The 17,089-nt window shown below is 53.2% G+C and overlaps 1 protein-coding gene across 2 annotated transcripts; it reads left to right on the top strand.

Moving 5' to 3' along the window:
- Positions 1 to 541: 541 nt before the first annotated feature.
- U2af2 (U2 small nuclear RNA auxiliary factor 2) lies at positions 542 to 16,979 on the top strand. Of its 2 annotated transcripts, none has more exons than XM_046430988.2 (12): positions 542 to 727; positions 4,466 to 4,601; positions 5,377 to 5,421; positions 5,732 to 5,835; positions 6,194 to 6,345; positions 7,578 to 7,694; positions 8,546 to 8,684; positions 12,242 to 12,321; positions 12,403 to 12,525; positions 12,794 to 12,892; positions 13,148 to 13,396; positions 16,216 to 16,979. In XM_046430988.2, exons 1-12 carry the CDS (start codon positions 679 to 681, stop codon positions 16,348 to 16,350), a joined length of 1,428 nt encoding a protein of 475 aa, XP_046286944.1. In that variant the 5' UTR covers positions 542 to 678; the 3' UTR covers positions 16,351 to 16,979. The 2 variants fall into 2 exon arrangements, with proteins under 2 accessions (XP_046286944.1, XP_046286945.1); XM_046430989.2 differs by having other exon boundaries at positions 544 to 727; positions 12,794 to 12,880.
- The last annotated feature ends 110 nt before the right edge of the window (positions 16,980 to 17,089 follow it).

The raw sequence follows: 17,089 nt of genomic DNA, 5'->3' as shown, positions 1-17,089 counted from the left end.
GTCGGAAGGAGCCGAAGTTCTCCGGAAGGGGAGGAGCGAGCGAGTAGAACCTCCGGAAAGAGCCGAAGCTTGAAATCGAGTTTAATCTCTGTAGGGGCCCGTGGGCGAGCGCCGGAAACCTTCGAAAAGGGCCGAAGTCTGGGACGGTTAGGATTGTCGGAAGTGACCGACGGCTTGGACAGAGTCGGCGAAAAAGATCGGGGTGAATCTTTGGACAAAGCCAAAGACTGAGACGGTTTGAATTGTTGGAAGAAGCCGAATTCTTAGAGGGGGCTGGGCGCTGAGGAAACCGAGACCCACGGAAACCTCCGAATGTTGAGACCCTAATCTCCGAAAAGTTACCGAAACCTAGGAAGCGGGAGAACTGTCGCTTCGGGTGTTTTCGGAAGTGGCCGAAGCCGCTGCCAGCCTATCCTTTGATCTGCAGTCCGGAAATAGCCGACGCGTTTCGGAGCCAGGCTCGGTGGAGAGGGGCCGCTTGCGGCGGGGGGGGGCGGGCAGGGAGAGGGGGCGGAGCCGGGGCGGGGCGGGGCGCTGGGGGCTTGATTAGGTAGGCGACGAAGCGCCGGCGGCGCCGGAAGTAGCCGAAGCCAGCGGCGGAAGTAGCCGAAGCGGCCAGAGCGGGCGGGCGGCAAGGCGAGGCGAGAGCTGCACAGGGCCCTACGCGGCCGCCTCAGCATGTCGGACTTCGACGAGTTCGAGCGGCAGCTCAACGAGAATAAACAAGGTGAGGGCGCCGGGTTCGCAGGGCGGTGGCGGGACCGTCTCAGGCTTCGCTCCTTGACCCCCGCCATTTTCCCCTCGCGGCCCCCTCCTCAGGGCCGCGCCGTGGGGCCCCCCCCCGCTTTCGGCGCGCGCCTCGTTCACGTGACCGCCGTGTTCCGTCGCGCGCGGCTAGGGAAGGGGCGGCGGGCGCGGCTTGTGGCGCATGCGCGCCGCGCCGTCCTGGTCCCACGTGGTCCTGGCGGAGGTTGCGCGGGGGAAGCGGTGCCAGCGCGCCAAGGTCTTAGACGCAAAAGTTCGCTTTTTCCCTTTGGGTAGGAGACGATTTTAAATCCTGTAATCCCATCTTTTTCACCCGCTGCTTAGGACTTCCGCTTCCGGCCAAGCTCTCGGCCGTGACTCCACGCCCCCTTTGTTTCCAAAATGGCGGTGGCGGGGACTGGGGGGGGGGCCTCCTTCCCTCCTTCACGTGGACGGCCCCCTCTGCAGGCCGCGGCCTTTCTCGTGCCGGTCCCTTTCCGGCTTCTTGGGAACTCCGTATCGGGGCGCTGGGGCCTCGGAAAACGTGTGGGACACCTGTTTCCTCGCGGAATCGGGAAGCATCTGCTCTCTTTGTGCCTCGCACGTGCACCCGGCGCGTCCGGGGCCTTTCTGCGGGCCCGACGTTCACGATCTGTGGAGCGTTTGTGTCCCTTATCCTCAGTCGAGACACCCCCCGCCTGTCCGAGCCCAAACCCGGACGCCTAGCCTCAGGCTTGTAAATGATCTGTGGAGGGACGAGGGAACTGAGGCCCTGGGCAGCGCGACCAGGCGCTGCCCCTGCGGGCGCTCGTGGGGAAGTGCCAGGCCGCTGCCGGGCCCCTCACAGAGGCTGGCAGCACCGAGCTCGGGCCATGCTGGCGCAGCTCGAGTTAGGGACTCGAAGAAGGCCCAGAGCCCTTGGGTAGTCCTCAGGTTTCTCATGTGTCCAGGTTTGGTGTGAGTGAAGGGACCGAGGCGTAGGGGAGGTTGGCGACTTCAGGCCTGAGCTGTGTTCCTAGCTGGAGTTTGGAGGACGGAATGTGACTCAGTTCTCCGTGGAACCCAAGCTGAGTTGATGCGGGAGTGAAAACCGTGCTCGAAGAGGTGCCTAGGGAGTGCCCTGCCTACTCTGGTCCTGTCTAGGTGGTGTACTGCTTATGAGTCCGAATACCTTCTTCGTTGTTTGGTATCTATTTGATTTGAATACTTTTGCTCTTTGGGTTTTTTTTTTTTTAATCTGTACACTGACATCACTATTTTGCCGTTGAGATTTGAGAGGGTTCATGAGAATGATGTTGGTAGTTGGAATTAGACTCTGAGAACTTACCACGTGTCAGGCAATTTGCATAGTTTATCTAACTGAATCCTTGTAACAGCCTTCCGAGGATAAAATAATTACTTCTTTTATAGTGGAAAGGAGACTGAAGCTCAAAAGCTTAAAAACTTTCCAGGGTTCCAGGTGGTCAGGAGCGCTCAGTTTAAATGGGGTAATGTGTAAAGTGCACAGCATGTGGCTGGTTATATGTTAAGCACTTAATAAGTGGTGTTTATCATTGTGAAGTCGCATTCTTAGAAAGGAAGTAGAAAGGCATGTCTTCACATAGACATGGTATCAGGGTTAGGGAAGGGCTTTCCAAATATTCTGCCAAGTCCTTGTAACACTGGGGTAGTGTTATACTTGACATTAACTTAAAAGAAAACAAAGTGTTTGAAGTTCTTTAGGTTGTTTGGGGGTGTAGTTCAGTGGCAGGGTTAATTCTCAGTACTATAAACACTATGTTGCAAGGTTTTATGCAGAGCTGTTTCACTCTCTTGGACTGCCAAGTGGAGCTGCTTTAGAGGGTGTTGGAGGCTGTTGAAAATGGACTACTTCCGTTCTCCTGGGGTGTCCCTGCTGGTGCAGGATCACCAGGGCCTGAGACCTGGGCACTTCTGGGTTGTTGGACCTGCTCCCACAAGGTCCCACAGCCTCCTACAGCACAGCATTTTAGCAAAGGAAGAAGCTTCCTTTCTGTTCTTAGCTGTCCAGCATCAGTGTGGGGGAGAGTTCTTCCCCTAGGGGAGGCTCTGCGCATGCTTCTTTTCTTTGTGGGTTATCCTCCTAACATCTCTGAGCTTCAGGGCCCTTCAGCTACCTAGGTGTACAGGGAATTTCTTTGTCTGTTTCTGAACTTCAGCAGGAACTGCTCTTGGGGCTCACAGAACTGTACCTTGTGCTGGGTATTGTGCCTTTGTGTTTGCCCTAATACTCCACAGTGGTGGTCTGTCCCCAACTCTCTCCTCTCCCAATTCCAGTCTTAAATTTAGTTTTGGCCCCTGAAGAGAAAATTCTGAGAGGACTGGTGCCTGGCGCTCATTAAGGAATATGGCCTGGTGCAGGTTTCATCATTTCCTAGCTGTTAATTCTTGAACAAGTCATGATCTCCCTGGGCCTCAGTTTCCTCATTTGTTATGTGAAATCTCCACCAGTGTGTTTTCAAAGCAGTAATGAGAGTAAAACTATGTAGTGTGGATTCTGATTGTAAGAAGCATCTCAGTGTTACCAAAAGGGAATCTTTCTGGGTGCCCTTTTTCCCCTGAGCGTTGGTGGTTCTGGAATTGAGAAGAATTTACAAGGAGTTTGTGTTTAATCACATTGGAAAGATGTGTTAGACGACACCTAAGATGGGCAGGCTGTAAGGCCCAGAAGTCTAACCTGACAGGCTCTTCTCATTGCCTTTCCCTCTTGCTGCCCCCAGAACACAGCACTCACAAGGCATACGTGTGAACTAGGAGTTTTTTGATGTGTTCATCTTTTGTTGTGCTTGAGGGGTTGTTGTGCAGATATCAACGGTGCCTGTGAATTAAGGGAATAGTATGTGGTGGTGCTCCTACTCCACCTTGAAGGGCCCTCTTCCTCCTTCAGAAGGTGAAGGATCTGGTGGGAGCAGAGCTTTCTGTGGTATTGCTGGCAAGGTTGTGCTGCGTTTTAGCCACCAACTCAGAGGCAGATGAAGCTGAGAAAGCAGATTGAGTCCTGGCAGGGACACAGGTCTCACTCTAGACCTTCCTTTGTGGCTATGAGGGTGTGAGGCAGGGAAGGTTGGGTGGTTTGGGCTTCCAGTCTGGATTAGGTGGCTTTTCTCCACCTGCTGGGGCTTCTTTCCTCTTCAGTCTGCACATTCAGAAAGAGGCCCCTCCCCTGGGGGAGGGTGCTCCTGCATTATTCACCTGGTTGGGAAGGGATGGAGTTGAGTTTCCTTCCTTCCTGGGGTTAGCCTATCCTGCCTGGCATCTGGCCCCTGGGCCTGATGGTGGGGCTGTGGGTGCCAGTTGGTTGCGGAGGTCTTTCCTGAGGGATTGCTGGGTTCCTTCAGGAAAACATCACTGGGTCTCTTGATTCCCCAGCCTCTAGCCCTGCCCCTCTCAGGGACGACCCTGGGGTCAGGCCCCTCAGCCCTCGAGGGGGACCAGGAGCCAGCCTCCTCTGTCTTCTCTGGCTCCTCCGCTCCTCTTGAGCATCCTCAGGTATCTTACACCCCGGGGGCATTTTCAGGCCCTGCCCCCCCCTGGTCCCCTCAGAGTCCTTGGGGACTTGTGTGTGGACCCAGGAGGCCTGCTATCTCCTTTCCCTTTGGGGGTGGCCTCCCTGGGGCTTGGGACTTAGCACCAGCGTGCAGGGTGGGCTGGGCTTGCATCCTTCCTCTGCTTATTCCATCCCATTGTTTTCACCTCTGTCCAGAACGGGACAAGGAGAACCGTCATCGGAAGCGCAGCCACAGCCGCTCTCGGAGCCGGGACCGTAAACGCAGGAGCCGGAGTCGGGATCGTCGCAACCGGGACCAGCGCAGTGCCTCTCGGGACCGGCGACGACGAAGGTATAGGGGCTCAGGAACCCCTGGCTGGGCCTGCTTGGGAGTGGGGGTGTTTGCAGCCCCAGGCTGTGATCTGATCAGGGGTGTGTCTGGGTCATTTTGTTATGCCTTGGGAGAGTTGTCTGCTGCTTGGTTTGTTTTGAATTCAGTTTTCTCCTCACTTCTCAGGTTTATTTCTGTGTTCTGTGTTGGGGATATTGATGGATTGTTGGGGGTGCAGTGGTTTGTTTGTCTGGAGACGGGGATCCCCGTTTCTGAAAGGCTGCTCTCTGTCCCTGATGCTGAGGGACTAAATTCTTCTTTCGTATTCTTCCTTTTCTTTTGGGGACTGTCTTCAAAAGGGTTGGTCTCTGTTTCTTTGTTTCCCAGGAATAAGGGTGTTCTTGGAGTGGGACAGTACTCACAGCCTGGGCTTAATTTCAAGCTCAGGGCTGTCAGTTATATTTGAAGGGCTCTTCTCTCAGGTGTTCTCTCTGTTCTTTGCCTCTATTAGATGAGAGAGAGTGGGGTATGTGGAGGTTCTTCTGCCTTCCCATCTCAGTATCTTCATAGTGTGGTTTTCCTTGGCCCCTTTCTCCCCTTACTTCCTCTTTCCTGGGAGTGGGAGTGGGAGTGTCTTGGGGAAGGTGGACTGGCAGGGCCGAGGGGGGCCTGCATGCCACTCTTCATCTCGGCCCTGCCCCAGCCCTGGGGCTTAGTGCTCTTGGGGGGGTGTGGCACGTGGGGAAGACGAGGGTCCCCAGTCACCCCTCCCCATACCTTTCCCTCCCACCCCCAGCAAACCTTTGACCAGAGGCGCTAAAGAGGAGCACGGTGGATTGATGTGAGCTTCTCTTCCTGCCCCTTCCACCCTGAAGTCCACTCCCTTCACCTTCCTCACGTCCTGTGCACCCTGCCTGGCCTGTGTCCACCCTGGCCCAAGCACTGGGGAAGAGTCTGCCTGCCTTGAAACCAGTGCCCCTCCCCAGTCCCGGGCCCTGCCCTGACCCGGATCCTCTCCCTCCTGGAGAGAGCTGAGCCTATGTGGTGGGGAATTGAGGGGGAGCCTGGGAGGGGTTCCTGGGTGGGGCCTGCAGGCCCACTCTTGGTCAGACTGAGGTTGCCCTGCCCCACTCTCCCTTCCCCTCCCTCAGTCGTTCCCCCCGCCATGAGAAGAAGAAGAAGGTTCGTAAATACTGGGACGTGCCACCACCTGGCTTTGAGCACATCACCCCAATGCAGTACAAGGCCATGCAAGGTAGGACCCCTGAGTGGTCTGCTCTGGAGGGTGAAGCATGGAGGTGAGGGGCAGTTGTCTCCATTTGTCTTTCTGTGTGTGTTTTGGGGGGTTGAGTTAAACCAGATGAAGGGTCACATCCCTGGGCTTCTGGCTTCTGCTGGAGGAGATGATCTGAGGTACCTGTAGCAGAGTTGGGTTGAGGCTTCCACCCGATGCTGTTAGGAAACATGGCTTCTGAGGAGCATCCATTATTGGGTTTTGGGGTCTGGTAATGGAAACCCTGGGGGTGGGGGAGTTTAAGAGTGCTGGGTGGTCCCAAAGCTCAGGTTGGAGGTTGCCTTAATGTAATTTTACTTTGTTTCCACCCCTCTTGAAGCTGCGGGTCAGATTCCAGCTACCGCCCTTCTCCCCACCATGACCCCTGATGGTCTGGCTGTGACCCCAACGCCAGTGCCTGTGGTTGGGAGCCAGATGACCAGACAAGCCCGGCGCCTCTACGTGGGCAACATCCCTTTTGGCATCACTGAGGTACTGCCCTCCCCTGCCCCATCCTCTCCCCTGTTCCCCCACCCTGTTCCTCCCCTCCCCTCCATTCCCTCCCCACACCCTGCACGGGTCAGACTCTGTTCCTGCAAGACCCCCCGGCCCCCTCCCAGACGGACCGATGGAGTTGAGCCAGCCAGGGGCCGGGCTGGGGGTGGCCCCTCCCTCCCTCCCTCTTCCCCTCTCCCCTCTCCCTTCCCCCCAACCTCCTTCAGCAACCCAGGGATCACGTGCACACACGATGAACCTATGTATATCATACCTCGTACCTCGGAGAGAGACAGAGAGGGAGACTCGGACACACACACTCGGACACACACTCAGACGCACGCCCCCTGCAGTTTTTTCTGACACGTTCTCCTTTCTGCCATCTATCCCATCCTTTCCCCCACATCCCTCCCATGGTCGCTGTTCTTTTATTTTTGATTGCCCTGACCTCCCCCCACCTTCCCCACCGCTCCTCTCCCCTGCCCCTCTCCCCCACCCCCTCCCGTGGCACCCCCTGAGAATCCCGAGATCAAAGAGTTGTTTCCATTTCTCTTTAAAGTGAAATATTGTGGGGCTGAGATCCCTCGTAGCAACAAAAAGTTTGCTACCATCGTCGAAGGCAAGTAAGGTCCATTCTGACTTTCTCAACCTGCACTTTGCTACATTTGATAAACCAGCCCCCGGACTCCAGGGCCAGGTCCCTCCACATCACTCTTTTCTCCTCCCCTCCCGCCCCCCTCCCACCCTGCACTCCGCCTCCCTGCTCTGTGCTGGTCTCTCTCCTTCCTGCTTGCCGCTCTCTGGCCGTCCCTGTCGTCTCGTCTGCACTGCGTTCCTCCTTGTCTTCTTCCTTCGGTTTCTTTTCTCTTCCTTTCCTTGTTGTTGTCATTTTTTTTCTTGAATGATTTTCCTTCTCTTTCTTGATTTGTTTGGGGGGCCCCCTGGGGCTCTCCCCCTGCACCTGTCCTGACTGCCCTGTTTGTATCCATCTCTTGTCCTTCACTGCCTTTTGCTACTTCTTTCTCTTTATTTTCTCATTTTTCTCCTGCTTTTGTTCCTACTATTGACCTCTACGCCCCACCCATATTCCACCATTCCCTCCCTTCCCCTTCTCCCTTCCCTTGTCCCTCTCCCCTTACCCCAAACCCCTCTGTGTCTCCCTCTCTCACCCTTCCCCTCCTCTCTCCACCTCCCTCCCCGCCCCTCCCTGTCTCCTATTCCCTCTGCAGGAGGCCATGATGGATTTCTTCAACGCCCAGATGCGCTTGGGGGGGCTAACCCAGGCCCCTGGCAACCCGGTCTTGGCTGTGCAGATTAACCAAGACAAGAATTTTGCCTTTTTGGAGGTGAGCTGGGCAAGTGATGGGGTGGGAGGGGAATGTGTGGTCCCTTGGCATGTTGTGCTTCCCTGTGCTGCCCATTACCACTGGCCCTCTGCTGTCTCTTCTGGTTGCCAAAGTGAGCTAAAAAACTCTGGCAAATCCCATCCTCTTTCCTGCCTGACCTTGTTCTTTATGTGGCTTGGGAGGCCTGCAGACCTCTTCCAGACCAGTTTGATGCCATACTTTGCTCTAGCCATACTGACCTTTTCCAGGACCTACCAGGCCCCCACCAGGGCCTGGACTGAGGTGGTTCATCCTGCCTGGCTAACCGTGTTTCTAACCATGTTTCTTTGTCATTGTTTCTCAACCTTTCTGGTAGAGGACCTTGGTTTTTAAATTTTGATTTTGGGTGGGCCAGTGTTCTTACAAAAACCAGGCATTGCAGCAACACCAGGTTGCTGGGAAAGCTTCTAGGTGCTGCCTCTGACTCTCCACATTGGCCTCGCTGCAGTTCATTTTGAACTCCACAGTTCTAGGTTCTAGCTTAAGTGCTACTTACCAGCCTGCAGTGCCTTCACTTCCTTATGTATTTAACATCCCCACTCTGTCCTCTCAACACTCTGTTCCCCTTCGGTCGCATCAGACTTGCAGCTGTGTGTTTGCCTCTGCATCTGTGTTGGGTGTTGGTGACTGCACTTAGGGGAGAGAGCCTCTAGGACCAGGGATGTTCTGTTGTCCAGCACAGGGCGGGCACAGTGGTGTCTGCTCATATGAGTGAAAAGAAAGAAAATCATAGCCTATCACAGAGCCTTGGGGGCTGAGGCCTGGTCTAGTCCTTGACCCCTGCCCCTTACCACCCCTTCTCTTCCCTTCAGTTCCGCTCAGTGGATGAGACTACCCAGGCCATGGCCTTTGATGGCATCATCTTCCAGGGACAGTCACTGAAGATCCGTAGGCCTCATGACTACCAGCCACTGCCTGGCATGTCAGAGAATCCGTCTGTCTATGTGCCTGGTGAGTGAGGAGCCCAGTTTTTGTGTCCACCCTTCCCGTCGCCAGCATAGCTAGAGCTACTCAGGAAGTAGTGTGCTGCTTTGGATGTGCAAGTCTTCTCTCAGCATGGCAAGTGTGGTCTCTGGGGCCCAGATTGTGAGCTGTGAGCTCCTTGCAGACACACAGCTTGTAAGTTGGCAGGTCAGGACCAAACCAGAGGTGCCCTGGAAAGCACAGGGCTTATAATCTGTTACTTGACTTGTCTCTGCCCCAGGGTCTCTTGACTGCAGGGTCTCAGAGTGCTCGTGTGCGCCACTCTGGTGCACATCAGAAGACCTCGGTAAAGCTCCTCATGTGGGGTCCGACACCTCAGTATTCACTCATATATGGTTTTCTAATCTCTGCTTTGAATCTGTGCTGTGGATTTTTTACCTTGTGCTTGGTCTCACTTCTGATGGGTAGTTAAAAGACAACCAGGGCTTGGCAAATATTTGTGTGTGGGACCTAAGTGATCTGGTGCCTGTGTGCCATTGCACCCTAGCATCTGTGATTGTTGAGGTAGGCACACTGAAGTTTTTTAAGAAAGCTTATGGGCTTTGGAGGTAGAGGCCTTGGGCCACTCTCATCCTGTATTGACAGTAGGTATCAATGAGGATTGAAGCTTGTTTGCGGCCCATTGGGGTGTGAAAGCACTCTGATCCTGGGAGGGGCCAGTGCTGCTGGAGTCCCAGTGAGTGAGGTGCCTGTCTCAGGCATGTTGGAATGTTGAGAATGTGGGGTTCTGCTAGCTGATCCTGTAGAAACAGCTCTACCTAAGCGCACCACCTGGTGACTGTGTGTGGGTACTTCTCCCAGACAGCTACAGAGCATCTCCCTTGGGTCTCCACCAGTGAACTCAGTGTGCTTAAGTTCATTTCTACTTATGTAAATAGCCTGCCAACTGCTGGTGCTTGCTGTGTGCCAGGTACTGGCACAAATGCACTGTCCAGCTCTTCTTGAAACCTTCACAACAGTCAGGTATAGTGTTACCAGTTTAGACTTGTGGGACACATCTGGTCACTCCCTGTTTCTATAGATGAAGATTTATGGGCACAGAGTCTTGTTGCGCATTGCTTATGTGCTGGTAGTAGCCAAGCTGAATAATTGTTGCACAGGCTGAATGGACTACAAAATCAAAAATACCTTTTGCATAGCTATTTACTCTGAAAGTTCGCTGACTACTCCTATATTAGATGTGACTCTCATTTTACATAGGACAGAAGTGAGGCAAGGGGTGATTGATAATCTGCCAAATGTCCTGAAACCAGTGTCTTGGGCTACTACTTACCCTCTGTGTCTCCCTCTCTCAGCTTGACCCTGCGATCCATGAACAGCTATTCTATGCACTGCCTCCTACATACTTGTTACTCTTCTTCTGAAAGCAGAGGTGTGCAGGGGGACAGTTGCTTCTGATTATGCTTCCTTTGTGGCAGGCTTTTCCAGACGTGGCCATTACTATATAAACTGGGGAGATCACTCGTTAGTCTGTCTGGGATGTGCACCTTTGGGGGCCTGTTTGTCCAGTTCTTACCTGTGGTTGGACTGATGAGTTAGGAAATGTGATTCTGTCTGTAGGCTAAGTATTTTCCAGTGTAGCTTTCCTTCTGATACAGCTTGTATTTTGATCTCCCTTTTTAGTGCTGCAGAGAAGGACATTACTCTATAAAGACACTAAAGAAGAGAAAGTATTTGATAAAATGAACAGATCTCTTGATTAGACAGGTTGGAAACTGGAAGACAACTTTCTCACCTTGATGAAGGGGTATTTGATATCACCTGAAGGGGTGCTGTGCAAGATGGTCCAGCCCAGGCGAAGCTTCCCACAGTGGGCCCCAGCTCACCCAGGGTTAAGCTCACCTTTGGCAGTAGCATGAATTGTGCTTGTCTGTGTGCACTGGCGTCCTCCCGTTCTGTAGGTGAAGATGCTGGGCCCTTGGCAACTACCGCTTGACCCCAGGGAGCCCAGCTCTCCTGCCCTCACTGCTGTCTCCCTGAGGTGCAGCACAGTCATTAAGCTTGGATTTGGAGCCTGGGGACACATGACCCTCTTTGTTAATCACCTGCCAGACTCCCGTGGGCAGGGGAGAGGAGCGGTGGGGAAGGTGGGGGGAGGTCAAGGGGAGGTCAGGGCAATCAAAAATAAAAGAACAGCGACCATGGGAGGGATGTGGGGGAAAGGATGGGATAGATGGCAGAAAGGAGAACGTGTCAGAAAAAAACTGCAGGGGACTGCCTCTGAGTGTGTGTGGCCAAAAAATGGCCTGTGGACAGACCTGGAGGCCACCCTTTTCCTGCCTTTGGGGCTTTGCCCCATACTCAGTTTACTCATTTTTGTATTGTAAATGGGGCTTTTGCACACATTGAGCTAAGATTGAAAGAGATTGGGCCATGCCTGGCTTGTGGCCAGCATTTAAATGTGTTGTTGCTTCCAGGATGTTTCTGCTTGTCATAGAGGCATCCAAGCTGGGTTCCCTGTGGTCTCCCTCAATCTGCTGGGGCTCAGCTCTAGGGGACAGAGCCAGCTGGGTTGGTGCCTACAATTCTGTGGGTGCCAAAAGGGCAGGGAGAGAAAGAAAGAGTACATTAGCCCAGAGGGTAGGTGGGGCCCAGGGGCTAAAGTTATGGGGCCTTTCTCCATTTTCTGCCTTTCCTGATCTTCCCTGGGATCAGGATAGAGGTGGGATGGGCCACTAGTAGTTGGTGTGGGGGGACTGCTAAGGAATGGGAGGCTATGTGGCCAGGCTTTGAACTGGGCGGTCAGGGTGGATGGCTGCTGGAGCCTTACAGCTCTTGTCTGACAGGGTAGTTCCAAGAATGGAGTGATAAAGTTGGCCAAGTGTGTTGGAAGCCATATTGAAACATCGGTCAGACACTTGTCTGAGTCTAGAGTAGAGGGCAGGACTGAGGGCTGTCGAATTCACTTAGCTCGTGTCACCATGGGCTGTGACATTTCAATCCTAATGGACCCTGAATATAGCACCCCATCTTGAGTCAGCAGTTTCCACTGAGGTTGGAATAGCTGACACAGATTACTTGAGCAGCCTGAGAGCAGGCCACCTCTGTGGTGTCCCAGATGAACTGGGGCCCAGAGACAACCCACTCTTCTGAGGATAGGTCCCTGAAAGCAAAGGATTGAATGATTTAATGGGGAAGATGTTCCTGGGCAATTGTCAGTTGGGACCTGAGGGGTGAAGGAGGAGTTTGGTGTGTGTCCCAGCAGTATGTCCAGAGTTAAGGTGACTTTTCGGTGTCACACAGCAGCATGTGTGTGCCAGCATGTGGGTCTAGGTGCCAGGAGGCTGTTCTGGGGGGGTGGGGGGATGCTGCTAGCTTGAGGTTCCTCTGAGACTGGACCAGTTTGGGAGACACCCTGTGTTCTCACATGGGGAGTGCTGTGCTTCCTTGCTTGTGTCCTTCTCAGGCTGGGGTGGAGATGAGAGTGATACTTCCACCTTTATCAGGGTGAAGCCTCTGAAGGGCTCATCTTGTCATCTGGGAGATGACCTCCTACTGCAATTGAAATCCTTTTCTCTCCTTAGGAGTTGTGTCCACTGTGGTCCCTGACTCTGCCCACAAGCTATTCATTGGGGGCTTACCTAACTACCTGAATGATGACCAGGTAAACCCCTTGCTCCCTTCCCTCTCCTCCTCCCCCTGCCTGGCCTGACTTGAGCCCTGATGGATTCTTGACCTGCTGTAGGTAAAAGAGCTACTGACATCGTTTGGGCCTCTTAAGGCCTTCAACCTGGTCAAGGACAGTGCCACAGGGCTCTCCAAGGGCTATGCCTTCTGTGAGTACGTGGACATCAACGTCACGGATCAGGTGAGCCCTGGCAGCTGTTTTGCTTCTTCTGTCTTTCCCAGCCCTGCTCAGTTTCCAAGCTGAGGTCTCTCCTCAGGGCATAGGGTGGGAGCTTGGGGCCCTGAATGGGACTCTCCACCTTTCCTTTGATTTTGGCTCCTTCCAAATTCAACCCCCTTTGCTTTCCCCTCTGCCCACCAATGCCCCGGTTTTTGGGGAGGTGCTGGGCTCCTGGGCCCTGACCCACATATCTCCTGCACCCTTCCCACCCCTCACCTTCTGACTGCAGGCCATTGCTGGGCTGAATGGGATGCAGCTGGGGGATAAAAAACTGCTTGTCCAAAGGGCAAGCGTAGGAGCCAAGAACGCCACGCTGGTGAGCCCCCCGGCACGTCATCTTCATTGGCTAGAGGGACCCTGGGGGTGGGAGGGGCTGGTAGGGGACAGGTTCTCTTTAGCTCTGCCCAGCTTTAGCGGGAGGGGATTTGGGGGATCATCAGAACCAGTATTGGGGAGTAAGGCATATATGTGTTCAGGCAGAGGAGTGGCCTTCCTCTGAGTTGGTTTCTGAAGGGCATGGCCTTGAGTGGAGGGAGGCTAGTTTGAATCCCCTGTGACACCTCGCCTGCCCCTCCTCCCACAGAGCACCATCAATCAGACACCAGTGACGCTGCAGGTGCCGGGCCTGATGAGCTCACAGGTACAGATGGGCGGCCACCCTACTGAGGTCCTGTGCCTCATGAACATGGTGCTGCCAGAGGAGCTGCTGGATGATGAGGAGTACGAGGAGATTGTGGAGGATGTGCGGGATGAGTGCAGCAAGTACGGGCTTGTCAAGTCCATCGAGATCCCCCGGCCTGTGGATGGCGTCGAGGTGCCTGGCTGCGGAAAGGTCAGAGCATCCTGGCTCAGCTTATGCCCTCCCTCCCCTGCACCCTTACCGAGTGTCCCTCTGGCCTGGCCAGGGGAGATGCTGGTGACCCAGAGGATCAGGGTCCTCTGATGGAGATGAGCTGTTGGGTCCGAGAACTTAGGCTCTGTGGAAGCACCTTTGGTCTGGAGCCTGGCTCTGTATCTCCCTTGTCGGGTGCCGTGTTTTGCCTTGTCTATGAGATGGAGAGAAAGGCTGTGAGGGTATTCCAGCTCCCGATTATGCTGTGCCTCTGGTGTGCCAGATGCTCTGAGACTAGGGCACTCTCATGGGAGGGGACAAAGCACAGAGGTGACATGCCACACAAACAGGTCCAGGTCCCTGTAGTCTGACTTAAGAGCCCACAGTCATGTCACCCCTGCTCTCTGCCTCAGGTCACTGTACTCACTGATGTATTCAGTATGTCAGTGGAATTCTTACACCAAACTCTTGTCTAAGCAGAACAACTCCTGCCCTCAAGTACCTGAAGTCCTGGGCACTGTTGTCAGGGAATGTATGCCATGTTGGGTGGGAAATGGGGTGGCCCAGATGCCCTTTTTAGAAGGGGTCATTGAGATCGAGAGGTGGCATTAAGAAGACAACAGTGAGGTTCAGTACCCTCACAGTAGGTAGAATGCACAGCAAGCAGAGAGACGACTGGACGTGTTTGGGGACAGTGAGGAGGCCAGTGTAGCCAAGGAGAGCAGTGGGAGATGAGCTCAAAGAGCAGGTGGCCAGGTGGATCCTCGTAGACCCTGGGTTGTGGTTTTGAGTGAAATGGGAAGGTAGCTGCTGGGAGCCTGGCAGGTAGAGATGACTATTATAGTGGGTACTAAGCAGGCATCTGCCCTGCCCTGCAGGATAGAAGTGTGGTGGAGTCCTTGGGGTTCACTGAGGTTCATTGAGGTCGCAGTGAGCAAAATTACAATTGTCAGGAGTCTGGCTCTACGGCTCTGTCAGGGAGGACTCATGAAATTGTGGAAGAAGCTTGGGATTTTCCTGGTCGTGGTGGGTTTTTAAGAAGAGAGAAGGCAATGTTCATGTTTTTGGTGATGTCTACTGCAGTTTGGAAAGTGAAGTAGAGAGGATCCAACAAGAGTAGGGTGATGGAGGAAGAGTTTCCTGCAGTAATCTGTGTGAAATATATTGCCTGTTCTGGTGTAGTCATGTACTATGCAGTGACTTCCTTCTGTGACAGACTGCATAAAGAGCCATGGTTCTGTTAAGACTATTTCCGTGATATTATTTGCTGATAGGGTAGCCAACACAGTTTGTCACAGTAGTGAAATGGACCAACTAGTTGCAGGGGGTGGAGGGAAGCTGATGGGTTTGAGTTAAAATTTTTTTTGGGGGGGTACTGGGTAGAGCTCAGGGGCACTTAAACACTGAGCCACATCACCAGCCCTTTTTTTGTATTTTATATAGAGACAGGGTCTGAGTTGCTTAGGGCCTCAGCCTTCAGAGCTGCTGGGATTAACAGGCTGAGCCATTACACCTGCAAATTGATGGGTTTGTGAGAGAGTTAAGCCTTTAAATTTCCAGTTCTTGGTGATTGGTTTGGGTATGTTGGGACAGGGAAGGAGGAGGTCCAGGAGATGCTGGGAGTGGCAGGTGAGAAGGAAGGTTGATGAGCTGGTACTGGTTGATTGAGCTGCAGCCAGTGTTGGGACAGCTAGCCTTGAGGTTTATTTCAAACATAGTTTAGATGTCTTTTGCCTGAGATAATAAACTTTTTCTGTTAATATCGGGCTAGTTAGCTCTGCTTTGGGTGTTTTGTGCATCCTAGGCGCTTAGCTACATCCCCAGCCTGTACCTACTAGATGGCCAGCAGTGCTACTTCCCTTTTTTGTGACAACTCCTACATCTGAAGATTGCTCAGTATGTCCTGGGGACATGTCTCCCCCTAATTGAGAACCGTTGATCTAACCAAATAACCTTAAAATGTTTTTTTTTTTTAGTTTGGTGTGGTACATGCTTATAATCCTAGTTACTTGTGAGGCTGAGGCAGTAGAATCACAAGTTTGAGTCCAGCCTGGGTAGCTCAGTCGTAGGTAGATCTGGGTTCAGGCTCCAGTATGGGGTGGGGGTGGGATTAACAAAATCATAATATACTCATTACAATAACAAAGTAAACATTAATTTCTTGGTATCTACCTATGTTCAAATTTATTACTGTCTAAAGAATGTGTTTTGAATTAAGGATTCAATCAAGATCCCCTCTTACCAAGTTTCTCATCAGTTTTATCCCCATATCTCGCTCCCACTTTTGAAGTCAAGCTGTTTTATGTGTTGAAGAAATAGGGTCATTGGTTGTATAGAATTTAGGCTCTTTATATGCTCCATTTTCTCTAAACTGGTTGCTGAAGCACAATTAGAAGTTTGAATAGATTCAAGTTTTTATCATCCTGGATTTGAATTCTAGCTTCTGGCTTCCCTTACTTCATCCCTTACTTATCTGGGGAAAAAAGCATGGCCCTCGGTGGCTCTGGATGCTCTCCACAAGGTGGCTGGTGCAGAGTAGACAGAGTTAGTGACTTCTCTGGGCATTTGGTTACCTTCCCAGCTGTCCTGCGTGATTCAGGTGACTCTCGGGCATGCCTCTGTTCTTTCCATGCCTGTGAAGTATCTGATCTGTGTTCCCTTGTTTTATGAAACTGCACCTATAGTTGCAATTTTTCAGAAAGCTGTGAAAAGGCTCTTTTTCTTTCCCTTCTCGCTGTATCAGTCATGGGCTTGGATGGATGTTGGTAGGTTACTGGGAGGCCAGCCTTGTTCACAGACCTGCCTCTTGTTCCCCACAGATCTTTGTGGAGTTCACCTCTGTGTTTGACTGCCAGAAAGCCATGCAGGGCCTGACGGGTCGCAAATTCGCCAACAGAGTGGTTGTCACAAAATATTGTGACCCCGACTCTTACCACCGCCGGGACTTCTGGTAGAGGTGGCCTGGGGAGGGTGGGGGCAGGGCTGGCTGGAGGCTTCTCTCCCCGCCTGTCCCCCCCTTTCCCCCCTCTGAAGATGATGGGCAGAGGAGTGACAGCCGAATGACAGCCTGACAGCCGGCAGCAACTGGAATGGCAGCAATTAAGGGTGGGGGGTGGGGGGGTTGGGAGGTTAGGGCAGGGAAGGGACTGGGGAAGTACACACAGGCCCACACAGACACGCACCCACACAGACACAGAGGGAAGGGGTTGGGATGGGGACGGGCACACAGCAGGGTGGGTAGGACCCCCACGGCCCCTCCCAATACAGCCTTTCCTCCCTTATACCCCTTTTCTCCTCCCCTTCCCCATGGTAGGAACATAGCGTGTTTATATTTTATGGCCAAACTATTTTGAATTTTGTTGTCCGGCCCTCAGTGCCCTGCCCTCTTCCCTTTGCAGGACCACAGCTCCCGTCCTCTGGTCCTCCCTGGTCCCCTCCCTGGTTTCTGAAGTAGTTGGTTCTCTATGGCCTTCCCTGACTCGCTCCCACCCTAGTCCCGTGACCCCTGTCCCTCTCCTCCTCTCTGTGGCAGTTTCATATTTGCTAAGACGAATTTGCTCATTAAACATTTTGTTGTATTTTACTTTATGGAGACAATCTGTGTCCACTGTGTTTCGGCCCTGCGCGGCGGGTGCGGGCTGGAGATTTCGCCCTTGGGAGGGTCTCTCTCCCGATACCCGGGCTGGGTGGGAG

The sequence above is a fragment of the Marmota monax genome, unplaced genomic scaffold (assembly GCF_021218885.2).
Source record: "Marmota monax isolate L192 unplaced genomic scaffold, Marmota_monax_Labrador192_F-V1.1 WCK01_AAM20220418_F8-fsc00215, whole genome shotgun sequence".
NCBI classification, from domain to species: domain Eukaryota; kingdom Metazoa; phylum Chordata; class Mammalia; order Rodentia; family Sciuridae; genus Marmota; species Marmota monax.
Note: the sequence above shows the minus strand (reverse complement) of the source record. Positions and strands in the feature narration are given on the sequence as shown.